The sequence below is a fragment of the Delphinus delphis genome, chromosome 8, assembly GCF_949987515.2.
Source record: "Delphinus delphis chromosome 8, mDelDel1.2, whole genome shotgun sequence".
Classification (NCBI taxonomy): Eukaryota; Metazoa; Chordata; class Mammalia; order Artiodactyla; family Delphinidae; genus Delphinus; species Delphinus delphis.
This window is the reverse complement of record NC_082690.1, coordinates 94,721,543-94,745,976: the sequence shown is the minus strand read 5'-3', so window position 1 is coordinate 94,745,976 and position 24,434 is coordinate 94,721,543. Positions and strand designations below refer to the sequence as shown.

Here is a 24,434-nt window from a genome sequence, read left to right as displayed (position 1 = left end):
TGGAGACAGGAAAACACATTCTGCTTCCCCACATCTAAGAGAGCATTTGCTCTGCTCTTCAAATCCACACCCCCCCAAAAAAAATGATAAGAAATTTTAGCACACATACACCACATTTGAGAAACGGATACGTGGAAAGCATTTTCACTTTCTTCTTTGTCTTTCTCTGTAAACATTTTAAATGAATTATTTTTTCATTAAATGAGGACTTTCTGTGTTAAAGACCCGTGTTAGGCATAGCCCTTGAAGAACCTGCCTATCTTACTCACTTTTTATAACCCTAAACATGCATAGTGCCTGGCACATAGGAAGTGCTCAATGAGTAGTTTTTGAATGAATAAAGGGTGCCCAGACGCTGGGAGGAGCTCAATAGAAAGAAAACAAATGCACAAGTAAGATTCACCAAAGCAGAGGATGGAGAGTGGCATAGGAAAATGTACACAAAATGCTACAGCAGGGGTCCCCAACCCCCAGGCCGGTACTGGTTGCCACCAGTCAGTAGAAAAACTGTCTTCCACAAAACCGGTCCCTGGTGCCAAAAAGGTTGGGGACCACTGTGCTACAGGGTTCAAGAGAGAAAGCGATCACATCCAACTGGAAAGATGTAGGAAGACCTCACGCAAGAGTTGACACATTTGCTGGTCCTGGAGGACAGTTAGGATTTTGACAAATAGAGGACAAAGAGGGCATTCCCTCAGAGAAAAAAAAGCATGAGCAAAGGCACAGATGTGAGAAAGAAGGAGAAGCAGTCAGAAAGAGCAAGTGTCTTTTAAACCAGCATGGTTCAAACGGTGGGGCTACATTTCTAGGGGTAGAAACCATGCAAGGAATTGGAGGTGAGAAAGTATAGAAGCTGTGATATTAGAAGTTACGTGATGCTAAAGCAGCTGAGAGCGACTGCAGAGAAGAATGAGAAAGAAAACTGTGGGCCAGGACCTGAAGTCTCAGAAGGTAGAAAAGTACTTGTGGTCGGTGGTTAGAAGAGAGACTGTAGAAAGACATTTCATTACTTGCTCTGAAGGTACAGGAGAAAGCAAAGACCATGCAGAGTCCCGCGTACCCAGTGAGCCAGGAGAAGTGCAAGCGAGCGTTAAAAAGCGTGTGGTTTTCAAGGAAAGTGGCATCATCAGCCACTTTTTGTTTTTTTGTTTGTTTGTTTTGCGGTACACGGGCCTCTCACTGTTGTGGCCTCTCCCCTTGCGGAGCACAGGCTCCGGACACGCAGGCTCAGCGGCCGTGGCTCACGGGCCCAGCCGCTCCGCGGCATGTGGGATCCTCCCAGACCGGGGCACGAACCCGTGTCCCCTGCATCGGCAGGCGGACTCTCAACCACTGCGCCACCAGGGAAGCCCCATCAGCCATTTTTTTGAAAGAGAGTTTACAATGAAGAGCAATTGCTAGTGTGGAGATGAATGCCAGCTTTACCACTTCCTTTACACGATAGCAGTCTGTAAGTATGGAGAAAGGTACATTCCCCAAGAAAAAAGACTCCGTGAAAGAATTGTTCTGTGGTATTTCACGTTGGGTCAGCTTATACGACACTGGCAGGCAGCCTGGGTGGACCAGAAAACACCTATCAACACCAGAGCAAATATAATGAACACTCTCTCAAATGGATACTGAGCTCACAAAAGAAGTAAAGAAAATATACAAGGAGCCAAAAATGAAGGTGAAGTGAGAAAATTGAGTGTTGAAGGTACAGTTTGGGCATACAAGATGGGAAGATGTGGAGAAAACCATGTAAAGCTAGGCTATTGAGATGGACGGCTGGAAAAATGTGCTCAACTTCAGTAACAAACCAAAAAAAAAACTTGTCTGTCTTGTCCAGAGAATGGGAAAAGAAGAGCCTCTGCTGAGAAGCTTTAATTTCAAGCTTCACAACAAGGTGGGATTTGAATGGATACTGCCAGCATGGTCCAGGAAGTTCCCCACCTAAAGAGTAACTTGAAGCAAAGGAAACATAAATCCCCTCTGGAGGGTCATGCCCTCAAGGCAAGCTGCCCAGGATTCTGACAAACATAAACTCACAATCTGGAATTACAAAGCGCATGAAGAATAAACCAGTCAGCAGAAACCTACAAACAGCAGAAATTTAACCTGCAGAAACTACAGATAACTGGATAATGAGAAATAGATATAAAATAAGTAAGTTTATGGTGCTCAAAGACTTACAGTTCCAAAAGATGGAACTGTAAATATTAGAAAGAAACAAGATGGTTTTTTTCCCCAAAGACGGAAGAGATTGAAAAAGTACTAAATATAAAAATTGAGATTAAAAATTCAATGCATAAGTTAAAAACCACAGATTAGATACAATTAATACACTGAGATATAGATCTGAATAAATTACCCAGAATGCAGATTCAAGAAAAAACAAGGAGATGGAATATAGGACAGGGAGGTTGAAAGAGAGGGAGAATAAAGGAAGAAAACCCAGGATGTATCCAGAAACAGGGAACAGAGAGAATGCAGTAGAAGCAGTTTCCAAGGGTACAGTCACTAAGAATCTTCCATTATTGGACAGAGATGATCACCTGTAATGGATGGACAATAAGACTAACAGTGGGCTTCTCAACAAAAACAAAAAACAGAAGTCATAAGATACTGGTAAAAGTGCCAAAAGAAGCTAGCAGTCAATTTCAGTTGTAGACCTAGTGAAACCATCCTTCAAGAATACGAAAGAAACACATTTTCAGACAAACACTGATAGAAAGAATTTACCATCAGTAAACCCTAACAGAATTTCTTAAGAGATGTATTTCAGGAAAAAGAATATTAAAACCAGAAGAAAGTACTGAGATGAAGTAAAGAAGTAATGAAATGGATACACTCATAGGTAAATCAAAACAAATACTGGCTGTATAAAACTATAAAAATAAAAACAACAAATTTGGAGATTAAAAACTAGGCATCACCCCCATGTTCACTGCGGCATTATTCACACTAGTCAAGATATGGAAACAACCTAAGTCTCTATAGACAGATGAATGGAATATTATTCAGCCACGAAAAGAAGGGAATCCTGCCATTTGTGACAACATGGGTGGACCTCGAGGGCATTCTGCTAAGTGAAATAAGAGAAATACAAACACCATATGATCTTTCTTATATGTGGAATCTAAAAAACAAAACAAACACACAAAAAACCTGGCTTATAGACACAGAGAAGAGAACGGTAGTTGCCAGAGGTGGAAGAAATGGGTGAAGGGGGTGAAAGATAAAAAGAAACAAAAAAAAAAAATGGAAAGAATTTTGCAGCAAATACCCATATATCTACTGTCTATATTATGCAATTAATATTTTACAGTATTGTCACATGTCTGTCTATCCATTTGCTGATCCATCATTTTTTTTGCTACATTTCAAAATAAGTTGCAGATATCAGCAGTTACATCTGAATATTTTATTGAATGCATATCATTAACTGGAGATCAATATTTTGCAGTTCCTTTTTTCTTATGAGATAAAATGTATGTACAGTATGATGCACATATTTTGTACTTTTTCTTTAAATTAGGGAATAACAGTAGCTTTGGCAGGTGAGGGGGGAAAAGTAATGGCAGAAGAAAGGAGCAAAAAATAATGATTTTCCCTTTATACAAAAATTATAGGTCCCATGTACTCATATAAACACCTAAAGAAAAGAAATTAACAAATTAGAAAACAAAAATACAATAGAATTAACAAAAGTAATAGTTCATTGTGAAAAACTAGTAAAATTGATAAAACCAGTACAAGACTGTTCATGACAAAAACAAAAGTAGAGAGAGCAAAAGTTACCACTATTAGGAGTGAAAAGGGGATATTACCACATAGAGAGAAAAGAATGTAGTACTGATACATGTAAATGTAAATAATGAACCCTAAAACATGAAGCTGAGCAAAATAACCCAGACACAAAGGTGAACAGCTATATGAGCCCTTGGGAAACTTTATGCATGGAGCTAGAAATCAGAGTGGTGGCTGCCGTAGGAGATTGGGAGACTTACATAAGAGCTTGAAGGAACTCTCTGCAGTAATAGAACTGTTCCACATCATGACGGGGATAGGATATTAGTTACACAGATGTATATACATATGTCAAGGACATTGAATCTTACAGTTAAGATCTGCCCAATTCACTGTAGGTAAACTTTACTTCAGTTTTTAAAAATTAATTGAATGCAGTGTTTTAGCAGAAGCTCAAAAGACATGAGACCAGTACTAGACCTAGATGGTATCTGTAACTCTCCTAGGTACTTTCCCTAAATAGAATTTTTAAGTTTATTTCTTTTTTTACTGTATACAGCTTTCATGTGGTTTTAAAAACAAAAAGCATTAAAACAAACCCAGGAGAACCAAAACAGTGAAAGAAAGAGTAAAAATTCTCACTCCTGTCCTTGTTTCCCATCCTCCCAGTTTCCCTACCCCATAGGCAACTACCATTCTCAGTTTCTTTTGAACTCTTTTTCAGACTCTTTATGGGAAAACAATGCCCTAAATTTTGACTTAGGGTGATGGAGTCTAAGAAAACATGGTGTCAAACATTAAATATCCTGTTGAGAGCCTTAGAACTGTTGTTAGAAATGTTCACATCAGAACTGGAGGTTCTATTTGACCAGGTCTTCGACCAAACTGGGGTTGTCATGACTTTTCAAAGCACAATTTCCAGAGGAAGAAAAAAACAACAACAACAAAGAGGCATGAACTAAAATACTAGTCAACAATATGGCAGGAGATGAAAATAAAGGAGTGAGAGTTAAGTGTTCTAAGGTCATTTCCATGTTCAGGAGGAGAATAAAGAAAATGATAAAGTGAATGTTAATAAATGAAGAGTATCTGGCAAAATAAATACTCATTTCCAGACATACAAAGAACTCCTACAAATCTGAGGCTTAAACAAATATTTTTTAAATGAATGAAATAAAATGAAAAGGAGGCAACAGAAAAACATACTCTCTTTTCTGTGTCTGGAAGTGGTTGGTGAGGAGGTGATGTTTGGAGCTTCTGTAGCCATATTGAGACAATGAGGAAATAAGCTTGAAGGGGAAAAGCCAACCCACTAAGGATGGCAGAGTGGACAGATGAATAGAACCTGGGTTCCCCTGGATGGGCAGATGATTGAGGTAAGGCCTGCTGGCCTCTTATGGCAGGAGAGAAATGAATGCTGAGGAAGAAAGGGTGTCTATCTTGCTAATACCCTATAGGTGTCTGCTACAAGGACCATGTAACCTGGAGCTGCCTGGAAGCCATCTTGCCACCATCTGAATGGAGCATGTCTGAAAATGAAGCCACACAGAGGAAAAGAGAAGGAGAGAACACAAAACCTGATGGCTGTAGTAACTGGCAGAGCAGAAAGGTGATCAGAGAAGATGTGAGGTGGGTGTAGGATATGTCCAGTCCACGCTCCAGAAAGGGAGACATATGGAACACAGCCATTCAGCAGAGCACAAGCCAGCTCTACTCAAACCAATGAGCTCAGTTCAGATCCAGATTCCTAGTTTAGTCAGCCTCTGCTACAAAACCTGCTTGGATTCCCTCTAAGGGAGAGCTAGGAGTCATCCTTCTGAAAATTCTAAATGGAATTTATCACGTGGGTCCTTCACGGGGGACCCTCAACAACAGAGGTCTCTGGAGAGGACGTGTAGGGCCGTCAACGTGGCCATTCTGTTCTGACCTCCGGAAAAGCGGCAGGCATCCCAGTACAGCAAATCCTGGCATCAACGTATCCTGGAAGTGGGAGTAGAAACGAGTGCTACTTAGCCAACGATGTTGAAAAATAATGAAAGGTGAAACGATGACAGCATGAAGCCTGGTTCTCAGGACTGGAAAAGTCCAAGAATCCTTCGGGACTGTGGTTTGGCGGAGTGGAAAGATTGTGAACCAAACCAACCTGAACTTGAATCCTGGCCCTGCTACTTTTTAGCAACGTAACTTCAGAAACATCATTTCATCTGTTTGAGACTCAGTTTCCTCATCTCTAAAATGAGGGTTAGTATTGCCAGCTTCCCACGGTGGTTAGAGTTAGAAACGATGCATGTAAATTACCTAGCGCAGTGTCCGGCACGTACAAGGTATTCAAGAAAAGACAGGGAGGAAGGAGGAATGAGTGAAAGGCAGAAAGAGGAAGACAGATCCTAAGCCACAGAGCATGGTTTATAGAAAGTAAACGCTGATTTCACCAATGTGCTCTAAACAGAAGAACAGAGGAAGACAGCTTTTCCAAACAGGAGTGTCGGCACCCGAGAAGGGTCCTCAGCCCACAGCTTTAAGGCTGGTTCAGAAAGCTCCTTGGAGCTCTGAACTAAAGCACCCCTGGGGAAGGGGTGAGCGGCCCTTTGATGCTTAAGGTGGAAAGGCCAGCCTGGGTCAGAGCTTGTCCCCATTGCAGCCTCCGTTCAGGGCCCCATCATCTCCCAGCACAGTCACGGCTAGGTCGCTCCGGTTCGAGACCAGCAGTAAAGGCAGCTCCTTCCCAGGAAGAAGAGTATCCCGGAGATAGAGTCGCCCCTCCTGACTCCCGCCGGGGACCCGTTCACCTCGGCCCACGCGGGGGCTGGTCCCATGTCCCAGGTCTCAGGTCCCAGGTGTGCTGTAGGCCCACACATCCTATGTGCAGGGAGAGTAATCTGAACATACAGAATTAATTCCTTTCTCCTTGTAGAAATCATCACTCTTTTTTCTTTTGGGGGCAAACGCTCTCTTAACGTGTGTTGCTCCTTTGACTTGTTTCCCTGGCAACAAAGACAGAAGAATGCAGGCAGCAACAAAAGCGGGTACAGGTAGTTTGTTTTCATGTCCTGGGGGGCTGAGGGCTGTGGGGAGGAGCAGTCACGACTCCCCCTGTTCCATAAATGACTCACAGCAGAGGCTTCTAGTTTTTTTCCCGGTTTTGTTTAATAGCCGAGGAGGGGAATGGATCACGACTTAAGGCGTGTCTCGCTGCCACCGGGAGAGCAAGGAGCAGTTCTTCTTCAAGGGCAAGGCCAAGAAGGGTATCTGCCTGGCAAACGGCTTATCCACCATCAGTCTTCACAGGGGCTGCCAGGCCCTGTGGCCACAAGACAGCGACCAGCTCACCTGTGCGGACCGCTCGGCTCCTAGGTCTAGCAGGAAGGGGCGTCTTCTGCCACCTGGGATTGGCCCTCAAGCACCCGCCGGACCCTCTGCATCCCTGGGATGTGAGAAGGGGAAGTGAGGGTCAGCACGGATGCTGGGTGGGTGGGGACGAGCAAGCTCTGGCTGCTGGGGCCACAGGTGAGGCCAGAAGAGGGAGGGCAGAATGAAGGACGCAGTTAGGAGGCGGACCGCTTACCCAGGCGAAGCCGGTGGGTCTTGTCAGAGAAAACCAAGCGGAACCAGCCAGGCTCTTTGCACTCGAAGGCTTGGCCAAAGGACAGCAGCACCTTGTTATCCAAAAGGCGGCGCCAGAGCAGCATCTCCTCCTCAAAGGTGGCCGCGGGCAGGTACTGGGAGGGTGAAAGGCGCTCAGGATGCAGAATGAGACCCCCTGCCCTTGCCTGCTGGGGGCAGCTTTAACACTGCCCCCACCACCTGCATTTCCACCTGCATTACCTTCCTCAAGTCGACCCAGATGAAGAAGCCGGCCCCACGGCTCACGAAGGGGATCCCCAGGGCCCGGAGCTCTTCCGAGACATAGGTGTGAGCAGCCTTGAGCCGGGCGTGGTTTTCCGGCAGGTACACTTGGTTGATCCAGTCTGTTTGGGTGAAAGAGAAGCCAGAAGATCAACCTCGCCATCAACCCTCCGCTCTGGCCTGAGAGTCTAAATGCTGAAAAGAAAAAGGCCATGAGCTGCCAAAGCTGGGTGAGCCCCTCCTGTAGCTGGTTGATTGGGGGCAATGGGAATATTCAGTGAAAAGCACCTTAAATCCAGATCCTTGGCCCTGAGGGCTCCAGGGCCTGCATGACATTCTCAGGAGCCCAGACACAAAGTCCCTCAGGACTCAGACCCTCACCAGAGGTGTACCCACTTACATAGTGACACTTCTGAGTCACCCAGGTGGAAGCTCAGATCACAGTGTGGCCACTGACTAGGCGTGAGGCCTTGGGCAACTTCACCTCCTTGATCCCCATTGTTTTAACTGACCTTTGTTTTCAGTGTCCAGTTCGATGAATTTTAACACATGCATAGATTTGTGTAACCCCCATGACAGGCAGGATACTGAATGGTTCCCTCACCCCGAAGAACACCCTTGTGCTATCTGTTTGAAGTCACAACACCCCCTTCCCTGCAATCGCTGGTCTGTTCTCCATCACTGTAGTTTTGCCTTTTCCAGAATGTCACGTAAGTAGAATCATACAGTAATGTAATCTTTTGGGACTGGTTTCCTTCACTCAGCACAATGCCTCTGAGATGGGTCTGTGTCCTCATGGCTTTTATTGCCGTGTAGTATTCCGGTGTGAGGGTGAACCACAGTCTGTTTCTCCATTCATTTGTGGAAGGACATTTGGGTTGTTTCCAGGTTGGGGTGATTATGAATAAAGCAGCTATAAACATCCATGGAGAGGTTTTTATGTGACCATAAGGGCAAATATCTAGGAGCAGGATTTCTGGGCCATTAGGTAAGTGTGTGTTGAATTTTATAATCAACTGCTCAGTCGTTTTCCAAAGTGGCTGTTCCACCTTAACATTCCCACTGGCACTGAGAGTTCCAGCTGCTCTACATCCTCAGGAACACATGATACTATCAGGATCTTTTTAAATTCAGCTATTATAGCAGGTGTGTACTACCCGGTCCTGATTTTCCTCATCTATAAAATAATGGGGAAAATGCAGAAACACCTGCTTCCTAGGATTCTGGGGAGGGACAAATGAGATTGAGAGCATCTCGCGGGGCTCAATGAATGGTGGCAATTACAGGTAACCTTTGCTATCTAAACTCACTATCTGAACCCAGGAACAGAATAGACCTGCACAGAGACACTTCCATTGTAACAACCTTCCCTTAGTAGCTTCTGCTCTTTTTCAAGTGCTCACAGCTAATAACAATGAGTTCATATTAAGTGCCTATTATATGCCAGGTGCTATTCTAATTGAATGACAAATTACACCAACCCTACAAGACGGGTACCATTATGATCCCTGTTTTGCAGAAGAGAAAACTGAGGCTCAGGGAGGTGAAGGAATAGACCACATAGCCGGGACGTGACCGAGTAGGATATGAACGTGGTTTGGGCTCAGAGCTGGCACTCTCAAACACCACCCTAAATTCATCTCATGGGAGAAGCACCCATGACCCCTGGCCAGTCCCAGTCTGACTACAACCCTCCCCCATCCTCAGGTGGCCAGGCCCAGGCAGTCACCACGGTCCCGGAGCAGCTGTGCCATCTGATACTGGACCAAGCCACTGAGGCCGTGATAGCGGCAGAGGGAGGATACCGCAGTGGCCACGTCCTGGTTTTCTGTGTACAGCGTGCCAAAGCGGAGCCCAGACATCCCGAAGTCCTGAAGGAGAAAGGCACTGTGGGAGGCAGACATCCCTCCCAGAGGAAGCCGGTTCCACCCACCTCTCTGCCCTCTCACCTCCCCCTGACACCCCCAAGGCCAGCCAGGAACCCACCTTGCTGGTCGCCCACATCACGTGGGTCCTCTGGGGGTCAGGCAGCCTGCGGAGAGCACAGGGTGGGAACAGAGGCAACGCAGACCCGTCGGAGTTCACATGTTTGGTTGAACAAATGAGGAGACAGATGAGTCTGGTTTCATCTCTTGAATCACCAATTCCTACACATCCTTTAGAGCAGGGGTCAGCCAGCTACAGCCTGCTGCCTGTTCTTGTAAACGAACCTCTAAGGGGGCACAGCCACGCTCTCCCACCTGCGTACTGCCCATGGCTGATTTGTGTGTGTGTGTGTGGTACGCGGGCCTCTCACTGTTGTGGCCTCTCCCTTTGCGGAGCAACAGTCTCCGGACGCACAGGCTCAGCGGCCATGGCTCATGGGCACAGCCGCTCCGCGGCATGTGGGATCTTCCCAGACCGGGGCACGAACCCATGTCCCCTGCCTCGGCAGGCAGACTCTCAACCACTGCACCACCAGGGAAGCCCCCATGCTGATTTTATGCTACAATGGCAGAGCTGAGTGAGTGACCATATGACCTGTACAGCTTAACATATTTGCCATCTGATCCAAAAATATTTGCCAGCCGCTGACGTAGAGCATAGTTCAAGCATCGCTTCCTCAAGCGGACCTTCTCTGACCCCCTCCCAGTACACCAGGCCAATTGGTACCCCAAGCAGATCCTCTGTTGGCTCTCCAGACGTCTGCTTTTCAATAATCAAACGATTAGCTGTGCATCTAGTTGCTAAAAGTTTTGGGGGGTTTTTTTGTTTTTTTTTTCCGGCTAGAAAGACAAGTTCCACATAAGGAGGGTCTATATCTTTCTTGTTCACTGATGCCATCTCCAGCACAGCATAATGTCTGGCCCACAGGAAGTGACAAATCCCTACTTCCCTGAGTCTCACTCTCCTAATCCATATGCAAAGGGGAGGAACAACCTACGTGCCATCCACCTGGCAGAGCTTCGCGAGGACTGCCTGAGCAGAGCAAAGGAAAGCGTTCGGGAACCACTGACTGAAACCACCCACCCTGGCCAGGCAGGATAATCACCACTTGCACAAGTTATCTCACAACAAGAGGTCCTGCTAAGGAATATGGAGCTGACAAGCTACCGCCAGCCGGAAGACTTTAGGAGGGGCCCAAAGGAGGGAGGAGACGCCAGCCCATAATATGTTCTACCAACCTCCCAGAAACCCTCACACGGGAAACCATCCTGACTGAGAGATGTGCGCACCGCCAGGAAGGGCCTTGAATTGGATCAAGTATGGGCAGGAGCAAGATGATGGACCAGAGACAACCTGGAAAGCTAACCCCATTACCTTAAAACCTGAGACTGCGAGCCACGTGGCAGAGCAGTTCCCCAGGGTTCCCTTACCCTCCTGCTCTCCACCCAGGTGCCCCTTCCCAACAAAGTCTCTTGCTTTGTCAGTACGCGTGTCTCCTCAGACAATTCATTTCGGAGTGTTAGACAAGAGCCCACTCTCGGGTCCTGGAAGGGGTCCCCCTTCTGGTAACAAAAGGACCCAGCAGGGCTGAAAGATCTCAACGAGTATCAGGAACTGTCAGAATCCCTAAATGCCAGATGTGCAGATTTTACAGATGATCCGATCCAACTGTTTCCAAAGGTGTTCCGGCCACACGTTCTTGACTCAAACTACATCTAATGAAAAAGCTCCGATAGCTGGAAGGGCTTGGCACATGCAGGGCGCCCCAGAAGTATCTGCTGAATGAATGAGTGAATGAGTGAAAATGGAGCCACTCTGGAGATGAGGGAAACGGCAGAGGAGGCCCATTTCCCACCCTCCCAGCCTTCCCTCAAGGAATCCTAAGACCACTCCTTGGAGCTTTCAGAACCACCACAGAACAATCTGAAAACCACTGATTGGCCCAGCCTCCCTTCTTCTCGTTAGGGGACCTGAGGACAGTAGGATTAGCTGGGAGGAAGGGGAACTGTCCTGGGTGGGCGGAGGGGTGCGGGACTGGCAGAGTCAGCTCACCTTTCCAGGCTCAGGACACTGTGGTACCCAACCGACTCCTCAAACACAGACAGCATGTAGACCTCATCCACCATCACGTGCAGCTCATGCCTGGAGGGCAGGTCGGGGGGAGGAGAGAGATTGGCTGGTAGACCAAATGCATCCCCCAGGGTGGGATGGCAGTGAATCGGAAATCCAGAAGGACCACGGTCTAGCCCAGGGTTACCAAACTTGTTTTTTCCAGGAACACCCTTCTTTTGTCTATTTCTTTCAAGCAAACAAGAAGCCGTGCACACACAAGGCAGATGACAGTGGGGATTCTGAAGCAATGTGGGGGGACGGGGGAGGCGGAGCCCTCGGGCACCTCCAGCCACAGTTAAGTGCAAGACAGTTACGTACAGGCGGACCCAGATTCACGGCTGGCTCCACCCCTCACTCTAAGCTGCAGTCAATGGGATAATGACAGTATCTGTACCTAATAGGGTCGTTGGGAGGATTACATGAGCTGGAGCATGTAGGGTGCTTAGCAGGGGTCGGGGCCCCTAGAGCGGGGCAATAATAGCAGCTGCTGTTATAAAAAGGAAGAGAGAAGTAGCATCCCACCAACCCCTACCCCCTGACTCCACTGCCAGAAAGGGCCAAAGCAGGTAGAAACCCACAGTGGGGTAAAGGGGGTAACAGGACCTGAACCAAAGCTCACATCAGAACCCTGATCCGTCACACGCTTTACGGGGTGAGCGTGGGGTGCCTCACCTCTTGGCGAACTTCAGGTACTCCTGCAGCTCTCCTGGGGAATAGACATCACCCAGAGGGTTCTGGGGGTTGATGAGAATGAGGCCTTTGACCTTCACACCCTGAAACCATCAGTGGGACAGGAGACCCTCAGCTCCTCCCCAAGGCCCCACGGTCCCACTGGGCCAGATCCCAGGGAAATGTGTTCACCACCCAACACGAAACGAATAAGGGCAAAGAATTATATCTGCAGCATCGTATCAACTATAAAAGAGAACAAATGCAGAGAACAAAGCTCAGAGAGAAATATGCCCAAACGCCAGTAGAAGTTGCCTTTGTTGGTAGAATTATGGGTGGCGGTTTGTACTTTTAAAATTCCCACAGTGGGCATATATGGATTTTATGACCAAGGTTAAAAAAAAAAAAACAGATTGACAGATTTCTGAAAAGTGGACTGGACAGGAACCACTGGAGGGCTGCTGGTCTATGCCTTTCTTTGGGAGGCCTCAGATCCCCTCAGAGTGAGGGGGACCACCTCCCCAAATCACCAGAGAGACTGCTGAACCACAGACTTCTAAGCTCCATGCTTGACCTGCTGAGTCAGAATCGGGAGAAGTGAGGGGTAGTAGGTTTTTTTTCTTTTTTTTGCGGTATGCGGGCCTCTTACTGCTGTGGCCTCTCCCGTTGCGGAGCACAGGCTCCGGACGCGCAGGCCCAGCGGCCATGGCTCACAGGCCCAGCCGCTCCGCGGCATGTGGGATCTTCCCGGACTGGGGCACGAACCCGTGCCCCCTGCATGGGCAGGCGGACTCTCAACCACTGCACCACCAGGGAAGCCCGGGGGGGTAGTATTTTTAATCAAGCTCTCTAGTTGATTCTCTGTACACTGAGAGTCTCAGAGTCTTTCTCTAGCAGGAAGCCCTCCATGGGCAGGCTCCCGCTTGACCCCCAGAACGGTTCCATGCTACCACCCTACCCCCCGTCCCCATCACGTAGTGCCACCACTACTCCCAGGAGATCAGCCACAGGAAGGGGGTCCATGCCCTGCTCAGGCCCCCCCGCCTTCCAGCCTTGGGTTTAATTTGATCCCCAGACCTCAGAATTAGCTCCTTCCAGCGCCATCTCGAGCTTCTCCACTGTGAGCTGGAAGGGGCGTGTCTCCAGCCCAGTGACCTGGAAGAAGATCCACAAAAGCCAGCAGCCAAATTCAGTGACCCCCCCCCAGACCTGGACTCTGGGGCCTCCAGCCAAATTCAGTGACCTCCCCCCCAGACCTGGACGCTGGGGCCTCCAGCCAAATTCAGGGACCCTCCCCCCCAGACCTGGACGCTGGGGCCAGCAGCCAAATTCAGTGACCTCCCCCCCCAGACCTGGACGCTGGGGCCTCCAGCCAAATTCAGGGACCCTCCCCCCAGACCTGGACGCTGGGGCCACCAGCCAAATTCAGGGACCCTCCCCCCAGACCTGGACTCTGGGGCCACCAGCCAAATTCAGGGACCCTCCCCCCAGACCTGGACGCTGGGGCCACCAGCCAAATTCAGGGACCCTCCCCCCAGACCTGGACCCTGGGGCCACCAGCCAAATTCAGTGACCTCCCCCCAGACCTGGACCCTGGGGCCACCAGCCAAATTCAGTGACCCTCCCCCAGACCTGGACGCTGGGGCCACCAGCCAAATTCGGTGACCGCCCCCCCCAGACCTGGACGCTGGGGCCTCTCCTACCCCTGTCATCTCCAGCCTCCTCTTAGAACAATCTCAGAAAAACACAGGGGGGTCACTCCTCTCTCACTGCCACCCACCCCATCACATCAGGGACACCCTCACGGCTCCTAGGATTGGGGAAGAGCCCCCTGAGGTCCACTGATTGGGGTCCGTGGGCTTCCATGTTGAGGTCTGCTCTGCCCCGTTCTCACCCCACCATTCCGGTGTGGTCTCCCTGGGCTGCCCTTGGCTTTTGCATCGACCCCAGGGATCTCAGAGGTGGAAGATCGGGTGTCCCCAGGGCACCTAGGCAAGGGCAGCCGTGGCCAGCAGAAGGCTCCACTCTCCTTTCAGCCATAACCCCAGAGGCCTCGGCATGGACTTCCTCTCATTTCTACCCTCAAATTCAGACAGAGGAACATCTCGGCCTACAGGAAGACCCAGGTCCAACCTGGGGTCCCAGGAACTCTTACCTCACTGTCCAGATAGACACAGACCAGTCGGACGTTGCCATAGAGATACACATGCTGCGTGATGGCTCCGTAGTAAGGGGCAGGGATCAGGAAAGCCTCTGGGGGCAGGAGTGGGCCAGGGCCCGTCACCCTCTGGCCGGAACACCCAGACCCCCGTCCACTGACCCCACGCCTCTCCAAGCCTTCAGTGTGCTTGGGGAACATCTGGGGAACACGCTCCCTCTCTCAATTCCCCAAACCCTTTCTAAAGCTGGGATCCACTGAGTCCCTTTTCTAATAATTAGTAGCTACCATTTATCGGGCACTTAATATGCATGGGGATCTGTGCTAAATATTTATATTTTTAATCTCGTTTGATCCTCACAATCACTCTGTGGAGTAAGTCCTATTATTATCCTCACTTTACTGATGAGGAAACTGAAGCTTAGATCCCTCGGAAGCACACGACATGCTGGGTTACTGCAAGCACAGACTTGGAACAGGAGTCGAAGCTGCAGGGTGATGATCTGGGTGTGACAAATGGGAAAACTTGACAAGACACAGAACTGCCCAGAGACAGAATGTGCTGCTTCTGGAGGAGTGAAAGCTCCCCCGCTGGGGGCACTGAAGCCAAAGGCTGACACCGCTCGGTGGCGAGGGGGTGTCATGCAGAAGACTCCCGCTGTGGACACAGGGGTTGATGAGATGACGCCCAAGGTCCGCTTAAGGCAGAGGTAAAGGTGCTCCTCCAGCTCTGAAGAGGGTGCATCGGTCAAGCTGCTCCCTTCCCAGCTTTCCCTTCAGCACAACCCCACCCCCGCCGCACATCTCTGGAAGGGGCAGACTTTGCCCTACATGTTCCCTCCCCCGGCCACAGAGATTGGGCCAGAGGTAGACAAATGACCCCAGGAGCCAATGCACTGGCTGGCCAGACACCCATCACGTTCTCTCTGTCTCAGGACTTTGCTCCAAGCAGCACAGATCCTTGTGAGATGAGAACATGCACTTGAATGCAAAGGTCCTGTGGAGTCAGAGCTGAGCCAACAACCTGGGCCAAACAGAGCTGAGCAGGGTCCAGAGAGAGGCCTGCATAAGAAGCGGGGGAGGGGGACTGCACACGCCAGTGAGAGACAGAGAGTGTGACGCTAATTCTACTCTTGATGGTTCTAGAACGGGTAGGAAATTGCCTATTACATCCTTGTGATGAATCTTCCGTTCAGGGTTCCAAACTTGGTTATTACGTCTCTCTGTGTTATTTTAACAAGTAACTTAACCCCTGGGCCTTAATCTCCTCATCTGTTAAATGGGAATAAGCACAGAACCTACCTCATCGGGGTTAGAGTGAGGATTAAATGACAGACTATGCCTAGCCTTAGGCCAGCGCCTGAAACGTAGTATGTGGTCAATAAACGTTACTAAATTATGATTATTAATTAAGCTAATATGAGTGGGTCTCTGTTCCTGGCAACCAACAGCCCCTGACCATGACTATGGTCAATACGTCCTTGATTTGACCATGGCTCTTGCAGCAAGCACTGCTGGCTCGACACTCAACAGCCATTCCAGTTTTCTTCCTTGCTAAGAGAGCACCAGACTTTTCAGCTATGACCAGCAATAAGTCCAAGGAAGGTGCACCTTCCCCCAGCCCTGGGGGATGAAGCAAGTTTGGTTTAAGCCAACCAGCGTTCTCTTCCCCTTCGCCAGGGACTGCTTTGGGAATGGGTTTGTGAGTCCGTCCTGGCCAGAAATATGCAAGGGGAGCCCTGCGGGGACTCTTCCAGGAAAGAGTAGCCCCATTTCCTCCCTCCCAGTAAAAAAGAGACAGGCACAGCACAGCCTCCCTCTCTTCCTGCTTTAGGACATGCTGTCACATGAGGTCGTCACAGAGAAATGGCCCAGAACCCTGGCATCACCTTGACTTCCCCTGGAACTGCCAACCCCTGGTGTCTTGTCAGGCCCCTTAGTTAAGCCCCCTGTGGTCTAACAGTCTATTATGGCAAAAGCACCCTGATGCAGGCCTCGAGGACAGGCAGCTAGGGACACTGCAGGCACAGGGCAGCCCCTGGCACTGAATGGGCTGCGGTCTACTTACCCCCCACCTCACACAGCACTGTGGCCAGAGCGGAGAAGAGAGAGGCACAGCCATTCAGAACCACGACCTGAGGGTGACACATCCACGGGACAAAGATGAATCTGTCCCAGGAGGGTGCAAGGGCCTGCAGCCTCTAACCCAGGAGGGCACAGAGGGAGGGCCAGGTCATACCCGCAGGCCCCTCCTGACTAACAGCCAAGTCCATTTGTGTGGCTTATGCGTGGGGACCCTGTTCTAGATCAGCTGAGCAAGGAAGAGGGAGCTGGTCACTCAGAGTCCTGCCCGAAGGTGTGGAGGCAAAGAGGGGCCACGGAACAAAGCGGGGCAGAAATTATACCCAAACTCTAAATATCTAGGATGAGGGGAAGGAAGGGAGGGGGTCTTCCTAATTCCAAATCAAAACTAAGTGACCTTACCTTACCCCTGGCCAGCCGAAAGTTGGGGAGGGGGCAGAAGATCAGGAAGGAGCAGGGGAGGGGGCTACTCACGTTCTCTGGTTTAAGGGGTGCGGGGCTCCTGCAGTAGAAAGACAGGAACCTGGCCACTTCCTCCCGGAGGCTGGAGATCAGACAGACAGATGGGCAGTGCTTGTCAGAGGGGCTCCGACCCCAAGTCCATCCCAAAGCTCCTCTGGCGAATCTTCAGGCAGCTGCCATTACCCTTCTCTGCTTCCCACGATGGGAATACGATCACTATTTGTCTCCGCTCCTTGGTACCCACCTCCCTCCTCGGTCCCAACACTACCCGCATGTGTGGAAACTTCCATTCCAGTAGTTCTAGGACACCTGACCCCACCTAATCAGCAGACTGCAGGAATATCAAAAAGTAACAGTCTCTATACAGATCTAGCTAATATTAATAGTAATAATAGCACATTAATATAATAAAATATATAATATAATGTAGGATAATATAATTATTATTATAACAATAACTATTATCATAGTTATTGCCAATATTTACAAGCATTTACCTTATGCAGGTGTTATTTAGAGAATATTCCTCATTTACTCTTCATAAAACCCCTATGACACAACTACTATTATTATTATCCCCATTTTACAGACAAAAAAACTGAGGCTTGAAGGAGTTGGTTACGTGCTGGTTAGTGGCAGAGTCCACACTCAAGCCCAGTGGTCAGTCTCTAGGGCCACCATCCTAATTATTATAAGAGCACATGCTTGGAATTACTCTTGGAATCAAGTCCAGCTCCAGCACTAAATCCTTAGGACAGCATCTGGGCCCTAGCAAGTGCTCAATAAATATAAACTCTTATTAGTTTTACTTACTATTTCCCATCTTAGCAGCCGAAGGCCCCAACCATCTCCTCCTAAGCTGATTCTGGCTCCTCTAAAGCTACTGAGAAATTGGAGACAAGGCTCCTGGCCTGAAGGCCCTCTCCACTCCTCGGACTCAAGAGAAACCAAGCCAGGGAGCCGCTAAGCAGGGGTGGGATGGGCAGGAGGCACTAGTTCCCTGCAGATGCTCCAGGAGACCCCATGACTGCCAGCTCTCCAGGACTAGGCCCTCAGCCTAGGGCAGGCTTTCTCAACCCGCCACTATTGATGTTTCGGGCCAGATCGTTCTTTCCTGTGGAGGGGCCTGTCCTGGGCACTGTAGGAGGTTTAGCAGCTTCCCTTGCCTCTACCCAAGAAAAGCCAGGAGCAACCCCCTCCCAGTTACAACAACCAAAAATGTCTCCAGATATTGCCACCTGTCTCTTGGGGAAGGAAACCGCCCTGGGGTTGAGAACCACTGGCCTACAGGTGCTACTTACAACAGATGTCCCCTCCAGTCAGGGTACTGCAGCAGGGACGGCTCCACCCGCAGCATGTCGCTCTGACTCAGCTGGGGACAGACAGGGGAGAGCAGGGCTGAGGAACGCACACACTCATGGTGAGGGCCAGCCCTGCCACCTGCATCCATGCAGCACCAGGGCTTCTAAAGCCAAGGGCTTGGTCTGCTTATCAGAGAAACTGAGACAGGGGCAGCCCAGGGACAGCATTCTCATGCCCATTTTGCAGATGAGGAAACTGAGGCTTAAAAATGTCGGGTGTGGGACTTCCCTGGCGGTCCAGTGGTTAAGACTGTGCACTTCCACTGCAGGGGGCCCAGGTTCAATCCCTGGTCAGGGAACTATGATCCCGCGAGCTGCACGGCACGACCGAAAGAAAAAAAAAAGGCAGGTGGCTCAGCCAACATCACAGCACCGGCCAGTGGCGAAGCTAAGACGAGCCAGAATTTTTGACTCCTAGTCCAGTGCTCTTTATACAACACCGCCGCCCAACAAAACCAGAGGGGTGGATTTGCAGAGGCAGCGATAGGAGACCGCGCACCTCAGCTCCTCCAACGGGGTGACAGAAGAGGTCCCAGAACTAGGTGCCCTACCTCGGTCTTGGCTCTAAGTCATGGAGGGACTCAGGCCACTGTCTTCCTGCAGGCTCAGCTCAACCTCACACTTTGGAAAATGTGGCCATTTCCAGACCATCCCCACCCTGCCTGGGTGCTGGGTTAGTGACTCCCAGGGCATCACACCCACAAAGTCGAGGGAAGGCAGAAGCCTTGGGCGGCAGGACCAAAAGGAAGAAAGGGAATGAGGCACGTGTCTATAACCCCAGCCTCTTCCATTTCTCCTTCGTCCTTGAGCACTGCACTGTCCGATCCAGAGGCCTCTGGCCACATGGGGCTCTTATGTGGGACTCTCCTGAATTGAGACACTGGATTCTGAAGACTTATATGAAAGAAGTATGCAAACCATCTCATTAATAATTTTTTGTATTGATTACATTTTGAAATAGCCATATTTTAGATACAATGGGCTAAATAAAATACATGATGAAAATGAATTTTACCAGTTTCTTTGTACTATTTAATAGAAAATTTTAATTATATACGTGGCTCACAGTTTATTTCTACTGGATGGCGCGGAGCTGCCTTAGAGTGGGGAGCTGGCTTTGGGTAGAACAGACTTTTCAACCCCACTCCCTACACCCCTCTCCCCTTGCAGCTTAGATGTTTCCCTTTGGAAATATGTTCCTTTGGGTTAAGGATCACTCTCTCCACAGTTCCAAACTCTAACTCTTAGGCCTTGAGAGACACATTCATCAGATAGTTCCAGCAGTTTACTAGAGATGGCTCACACCAGCTCAAGAAATCTGATTATTTTCTCTATCTGTGAGTTGGCAGGCAGAGGGAAGGGCAATATAAGGGTAGGGGATTAAGAGGTCCAAACTACTGGGTATAAAATAAGCTACAAGGATATACTATACAACACGGGGAATAGAGCCAATATTTGATAATAACTATAAATGGAGTATAACCTTTAAATATTGTGAATCACTCTACTGTATACCTGAAACTTGTATAATACTGTACAGCAATTATACTTCAATTTAAAAAAATAAATAAAAGAAAGAAATCTGATTTCAGGAATTTTGCAAACTGTACCATTTTCAAAAATTAAATTATATAAACTATACATATAAATTATGTAAGTCAGTTACAGTAAAAACAAAGGTAAAAAGTGCTCAAACAATATTGCTCCTGTCTATGTTACTCCACTTTGCTCTCATCTGTGCTCTGGAGGTCATTTCCGTCCATGTGTCTGCATGGTGGGACTACCACGTGATGGTGCCCCTGCACCTCTCTTCCCAGCTCTGCATGCAGTGATGTCACGGCAATAGCCTGATATCGGCCACAGTGGGGGCATTTACACTATGGGAATCAGAAAAGCTACCGATCAGGGGCCCCTTTCTCCCAGGGCCAGTTGTTAAATACTGACCACACATCACCGAGTATCTCCCCCTGAGAGCAGGGCCCCAGCCAGCAGGAGGAACTGAGGAGGGAAAGAGCCAGAGGAAGTGAAGAAGGAGGATCACAGTGGGGAAGTGACTCTCCCAAGATGGAGGGAAAGTGGTCCCCAAGGCCGCTGAAGCAAGCAGCAGGCTCTCCGGGGGAAGTGTTCCAAGGAATCCCAGAGAAGACAGCCCCTTGCAGCTGGGGATGCCACCCAGAGGTGCACCGGGACTTACCCGCCTGGACAGCAGGTCAAAGCAGAGTTTGTTCTCACTGGTGCCCAAGTTAATGATGCCCTGGAGGTGAGAGGTACAGAGCCATGTGAGCACAGCAGAGGGTGCTATCAGAAGGCCCCGGGGGGCGCACCAAGGCAGCAAAGCGAAGCTCTCTGCAATCCCGCCCTTCCCACCACCCCTCCTGGCCTTTGCTCAAGCCATGCCCTCCACATGGCTCCCTGATCCTATCTTCCCATTTCTAAAGCTCTGTGCAAATGCCATCTCCTCCAGGAAGCCTTCCTCAAAATCCCACCTGCAAGGGATCTTTTCTTCTTCTGGATCCCAAAGCACTTTATCTGTCCCCCTTTACGGCACTAGTCAGTTTCTGTCCCAGGTCACAGGGTCTGATGTACAGGCTTTATCTCCCCCACTGGATGGGAAGTCCCTGAAGGCTGGATACATGCCCAAGACACCGCTGTATCTCTTAAAAGCCTCAGTTTACAGGATGAAAGAATGTACACAGTAAACTGGTGCTCTGGCAGGAACGGGAACAAGGGTCATTGTACCGCAAGAAGAGGCCCTGTCAGCCCCATGGAGAAGACCACGTGGTGAGGAACCAAGGCCTGCCAACAACCATGTGAGTGAGCTTGGAAGTGGATCATCTCCCCACCCCACCAAGCTTTCAAATGAGACCACAGCCCCAGCTTCACTGCAACTTCCCAGGAGATCTTTAGCCTGAAGCACCACCCGGATTCCTGAATTCCAGAAACTGTGAACTGTTTGTTTAAGCTGCTAAGACCGGAAGTCCTTTGTTACACAGCAAGAGATAACTAATACAATCCCTCACTTTTTCCAGGTCTCTGCTTCAATGTCACCATATTAAAGTGACCTTCTATGACCACCTCACATAAAATAGTAATATCCCCAGTCCACCCCACCAGTCTCTATCCTATTACCCTGCTTTATTTTTCCCTACAAGACTTATCCCAACATATTTTATATATATATATATATATATATATATATATATATATATATATATGTATGTCTGTCTCCCATACTAGACTATAAACTCCATGAAGGCAGGAACTTTATTTTTGTTCACGGCTGTAACCCTGGTATATAGAACAGTGTCAGCACCTGGTACATGCTCAACAAATAAAGATTATTAAAGGGTTATTCGTGACAGCTCTCTACCCTCTGAAGGTATTACTAGTAATAAATTATAATAATTGGGGCAGGCAATATTAGTAATAATAGCAACTACCATTTATTGAATGCTCTGTGTGGAAGCACTGTGCTAGTAACTTACATAGCTGATCTCATTTAATTGTGACAGTTCTATAGAGGAGGTATTACTATCCCATTATAGAGACGAACTGAGGTTCAAAGACATTAAGTAATTAGCTCAAGAATACACAACCCAAAAGTGAAACAGTTGCAACCTGAACCCTAGTTCTGTCCCAGATCTAAAGTTGGATAGTCGATGGGCTGTGGATCAGGATCCATATAAGAGCACTCCATGGTTCTTGAATTCCTCCCTCACAAATCAAGATTCCCTTAATTATAAATGGGCCATTTTCTGATTCAGGTAATATACAGGGGCCTCTCTGAGCAACATAAGACACCCCGTTGGGAGTCAAAGGGGCACAACTCCAACATGACAATAGCAAGCTGTGTGCTGCCCCGTTGGTCAAGGTGGGGTACCCGCCCCTCCACCCCCCGTGCTCTCTTGTGTCCCAGTGGGAAGGGGGCCTTCACTCACACTGGGGTTCTCATCCTCATCATACTCATCCATGTGGTAGGTCCTGTAGCCCTCCTCTGCTGAATCCCAGAACCATTTAATGATGCTTCCTCTAGAGGACAGGTAGGGGCTGTCGGAGGAGAACATGGCAGTGGGATCACCCACTCCATAGAGCTTCAGCGGCTTCTGGTCTGGTTTTCCGGAGCATTCTCCTTCCAGACCATCCCCATGGTTACTGTGCAGGCCTTGTGTGGAGACTGAACCTGGAGAGGTGGTAGGTGTCCCGGAGTCCTTCTGAGGGAGTGGGAACATCTGCAGAAAGACAAAAGCACTCAGTGCCTGATCTGATCAAGGGCTTTCCTAGCACCAAGCAACAAAAATGAACTGGGAGTCACGGGGCCCTCCCCCTTCTCTATCTGCCCCTTCCTTCAAGTTTATATACTCATCACTTCCTGTGTCCCTTACTAGCTGTAACCATGTGCGCAATCGCTTCAAGGCATCAACTCTGCTAAGGATCTACAGACAGGGGCTGTACTTGCTACTTTTCTACAACTTGAATAAATGGCTGCTTCAGCTTGTTTTACTTTTGTGGAAGTTTTTCATTCTGCAGCCTGAAGAGTCACCAGCTTCTTTTTCCATTCTTGCCGACGTCAATTTCAAAAAGCCAAGTTAAAATTCTCTGACTTAAAGTAGAAAGAGCCTGGAGTCCAGGGGTCTTGTGGTGACTGTTGCGAATAGAAGTAAAGGATAAAATGAGATTATCTGGTTGTTTCGAGGCGATGATGGGTGGGGCCTGAGAAGAAGCAAGTGGGGTTCCCACAAGTGCAAGTGCACGACCCTGAGCAGAGCCCAAGGCCCCACCCCCGCTCCCTCCCGAAGTGGGGGAGGCGTGGCCGCTGCGAGGGGCTGGTCTCATCCTGCGTTCAGATGTGAACTCCTCCACTTTCTAAGCCAGCGTCCTCGCGGGCACAGTGGGTGTAGCCGTAACTACCTCATAGGGTAGCAGTGAGGACATAAATATATGTTAGTGTAAATGGCTTAGAACAAATCCTGGCTCATGGACAAACTTCAGTAAAATATGTTATTATAACTCCTCGCCGCTTTCCCCAGTCCTGATGCACAAGCCCCAAACACCAAATGATGGGGGACCAACCAGCGGCCCAGAAACCCAGGGGGCTCCTCGGTTAAATTTTGCTCCACTACGTCTTTTCTGGGGTCTCCCCCAACTGACTGGGCTCTCCCCAGCCTCACCTCGCCCCCCCTCATCCTATGCCTGGGCCCTCGGCAGGTCAGAGGGGCTGAGGCGGGGTGGAGGTGGGGGCCGGCCGGGCCCCGGCTCCGCGCGCGCCGTGCGGGAGCGAAGGGCGGGCTCGGGGCGTCCAGCGGGGCGGCGGCGAGTCCAGAGCCCGAAACCCGCGCGGCCGGGCCTCGGAGATCCACGAGAGGGCGGACAGCGTGGAAGGCAGAGCGCAAGACCCCTGCATGGCGGCGGGCGCCTCGCGGGCGCCGGCTCCCGGCCTCCGGGAGGAGGAAGTCTAAGTCTGGCCGAGGGCTTCGAGACGGAAGGGCCGGGACTTCTGCAGCGAGGCCTCGAGCCCGGGCAAGGCCCCCTGTTCTGCAAAGCGTGGATTGCACCTACTTGCGGAGCTGGAGGAGCCGCCGCCGGCACTCAGGCACGCGCAGTCTGTGTCCGAATCCTCGCCCGGACTCGCTCACCGCCGCTGTGCGCAGGGCACCCGGGCCCAGGCACTCGCACTCGGGACCGTCCACGCCGGGTCGGGCTTCCCAGAAGGTTCCGGGCACAGTTCGTCAACTCGCGCCCGAGGCCGCAAGACTCCCGGGTGTGGCCTGCGCGCAGGGACCGCACACGCTGCAGCACCGTGGGGCGGGGAGGGGAAGCCGCGGAAAGGGAGGGGGCCCAGGGCCAGAGCTCCGCCTGGAAGGGACGGGCCGCCCACTGCTACCTCCGCTCTCTGCGGCCTCAGCGCCCTGGCGGCCTTCCCGCCCCGGTCTCCCCGCCCCTGGCACACGGGGGCCCCTCCCTCTGCCTCCTGGCCTTAGTGTCCCCATTTACAGGCAGAGTCACGGAGGTTACTGGACAAATGTATGCCTGGTTGCGGCCCATGGAAAAGGCTTTCCGGACTTACATTAATTCCGATTAAGGGCATCCTG

The 24,434-nt window shown here is 49.9% G+C and overlaps 1 protein-coding gene across 2 annotated transcripts; it reads right to left on the bottom strand.

Annotated features, from left to right (window-relative positions):
* Nucleotides 1–2,461: 2,461 nt before the first annotated feature.
* Nucleotides 2,462–24,111, bottom strand: ACCS (1-aminocyclopropane-1-carboxylate synthase homolog (inactive)). Of its 2 annotated transcripts, XM_060018750.1 has the most exons (16): nucleotides 23,902–24,111; nucleotides 22,847–22,987; nucleotides 22,284–22,574; nucleotides 20,540–20,599; nucleotides 18,286–18,356; nucleotides 16,997–17,066; nucleotides 16,509–16,575; nucleotides 14,438–14,535; nucleotides 13,360–13,437; nucleotides 12,286–12,386; nucleotides 11,554–11,643; nucleotides 9,562–9,607; nucleotides 9,305–9,446; nucleotides 7,555–7,697; nucleotides 7,295–7,448; nucleotides 2,462–7,153 (listed from the first exon to the last, which is right to left on the bottom strand). In XM_060018750.1, the coding sequence occupies exons 3-16, from the start codon at nucleotides 22,572–22,574 to the stop codon at nucleotides 7,086–7,088; spliced, it is 1,479 nt and encodes a 492-aa protein (XP_059874733.1). In that variant the 5' UTR covers nucleotides 22,847–22,987; nucleotides 23,902–24,111; the 3' UTR covers nucleotides 2,462–7,085. The 2 variants fall into 2 exon arrangements, with proteins under 2 accessions (XP_059874733.1, XP_059874732.1); XM_060018749.1 differs by lacking the exon at nucleotides 22,847–22,987.
* Nucleotides 24,112–24,434: the final 323 nt, after the last annotated feature.

Coding starts and splice junctions, on each gene's coding strand:
- ACCS (XM_060018750.1), bottom strand. CDS start 22,574: ATGTTCCCACTCCCTCAGAAGGACTCCGGGACACCTACCACCTCTCCA. Junction 13,438..14,437: donor GTGTCTATCTGGACAGTGAG/GTAAGAGTTCCT, acceptor ATCTTCTTCCAG/GTCACTGGGCTGGAGACACG. Junction 12,387..13,359: donor TGGAAGGAGCTAATTCTGAG/GTCTGGGGATCA, acceptor TGATGGTTTCAG/GGTGTGAAGGTCAAAGGCCT.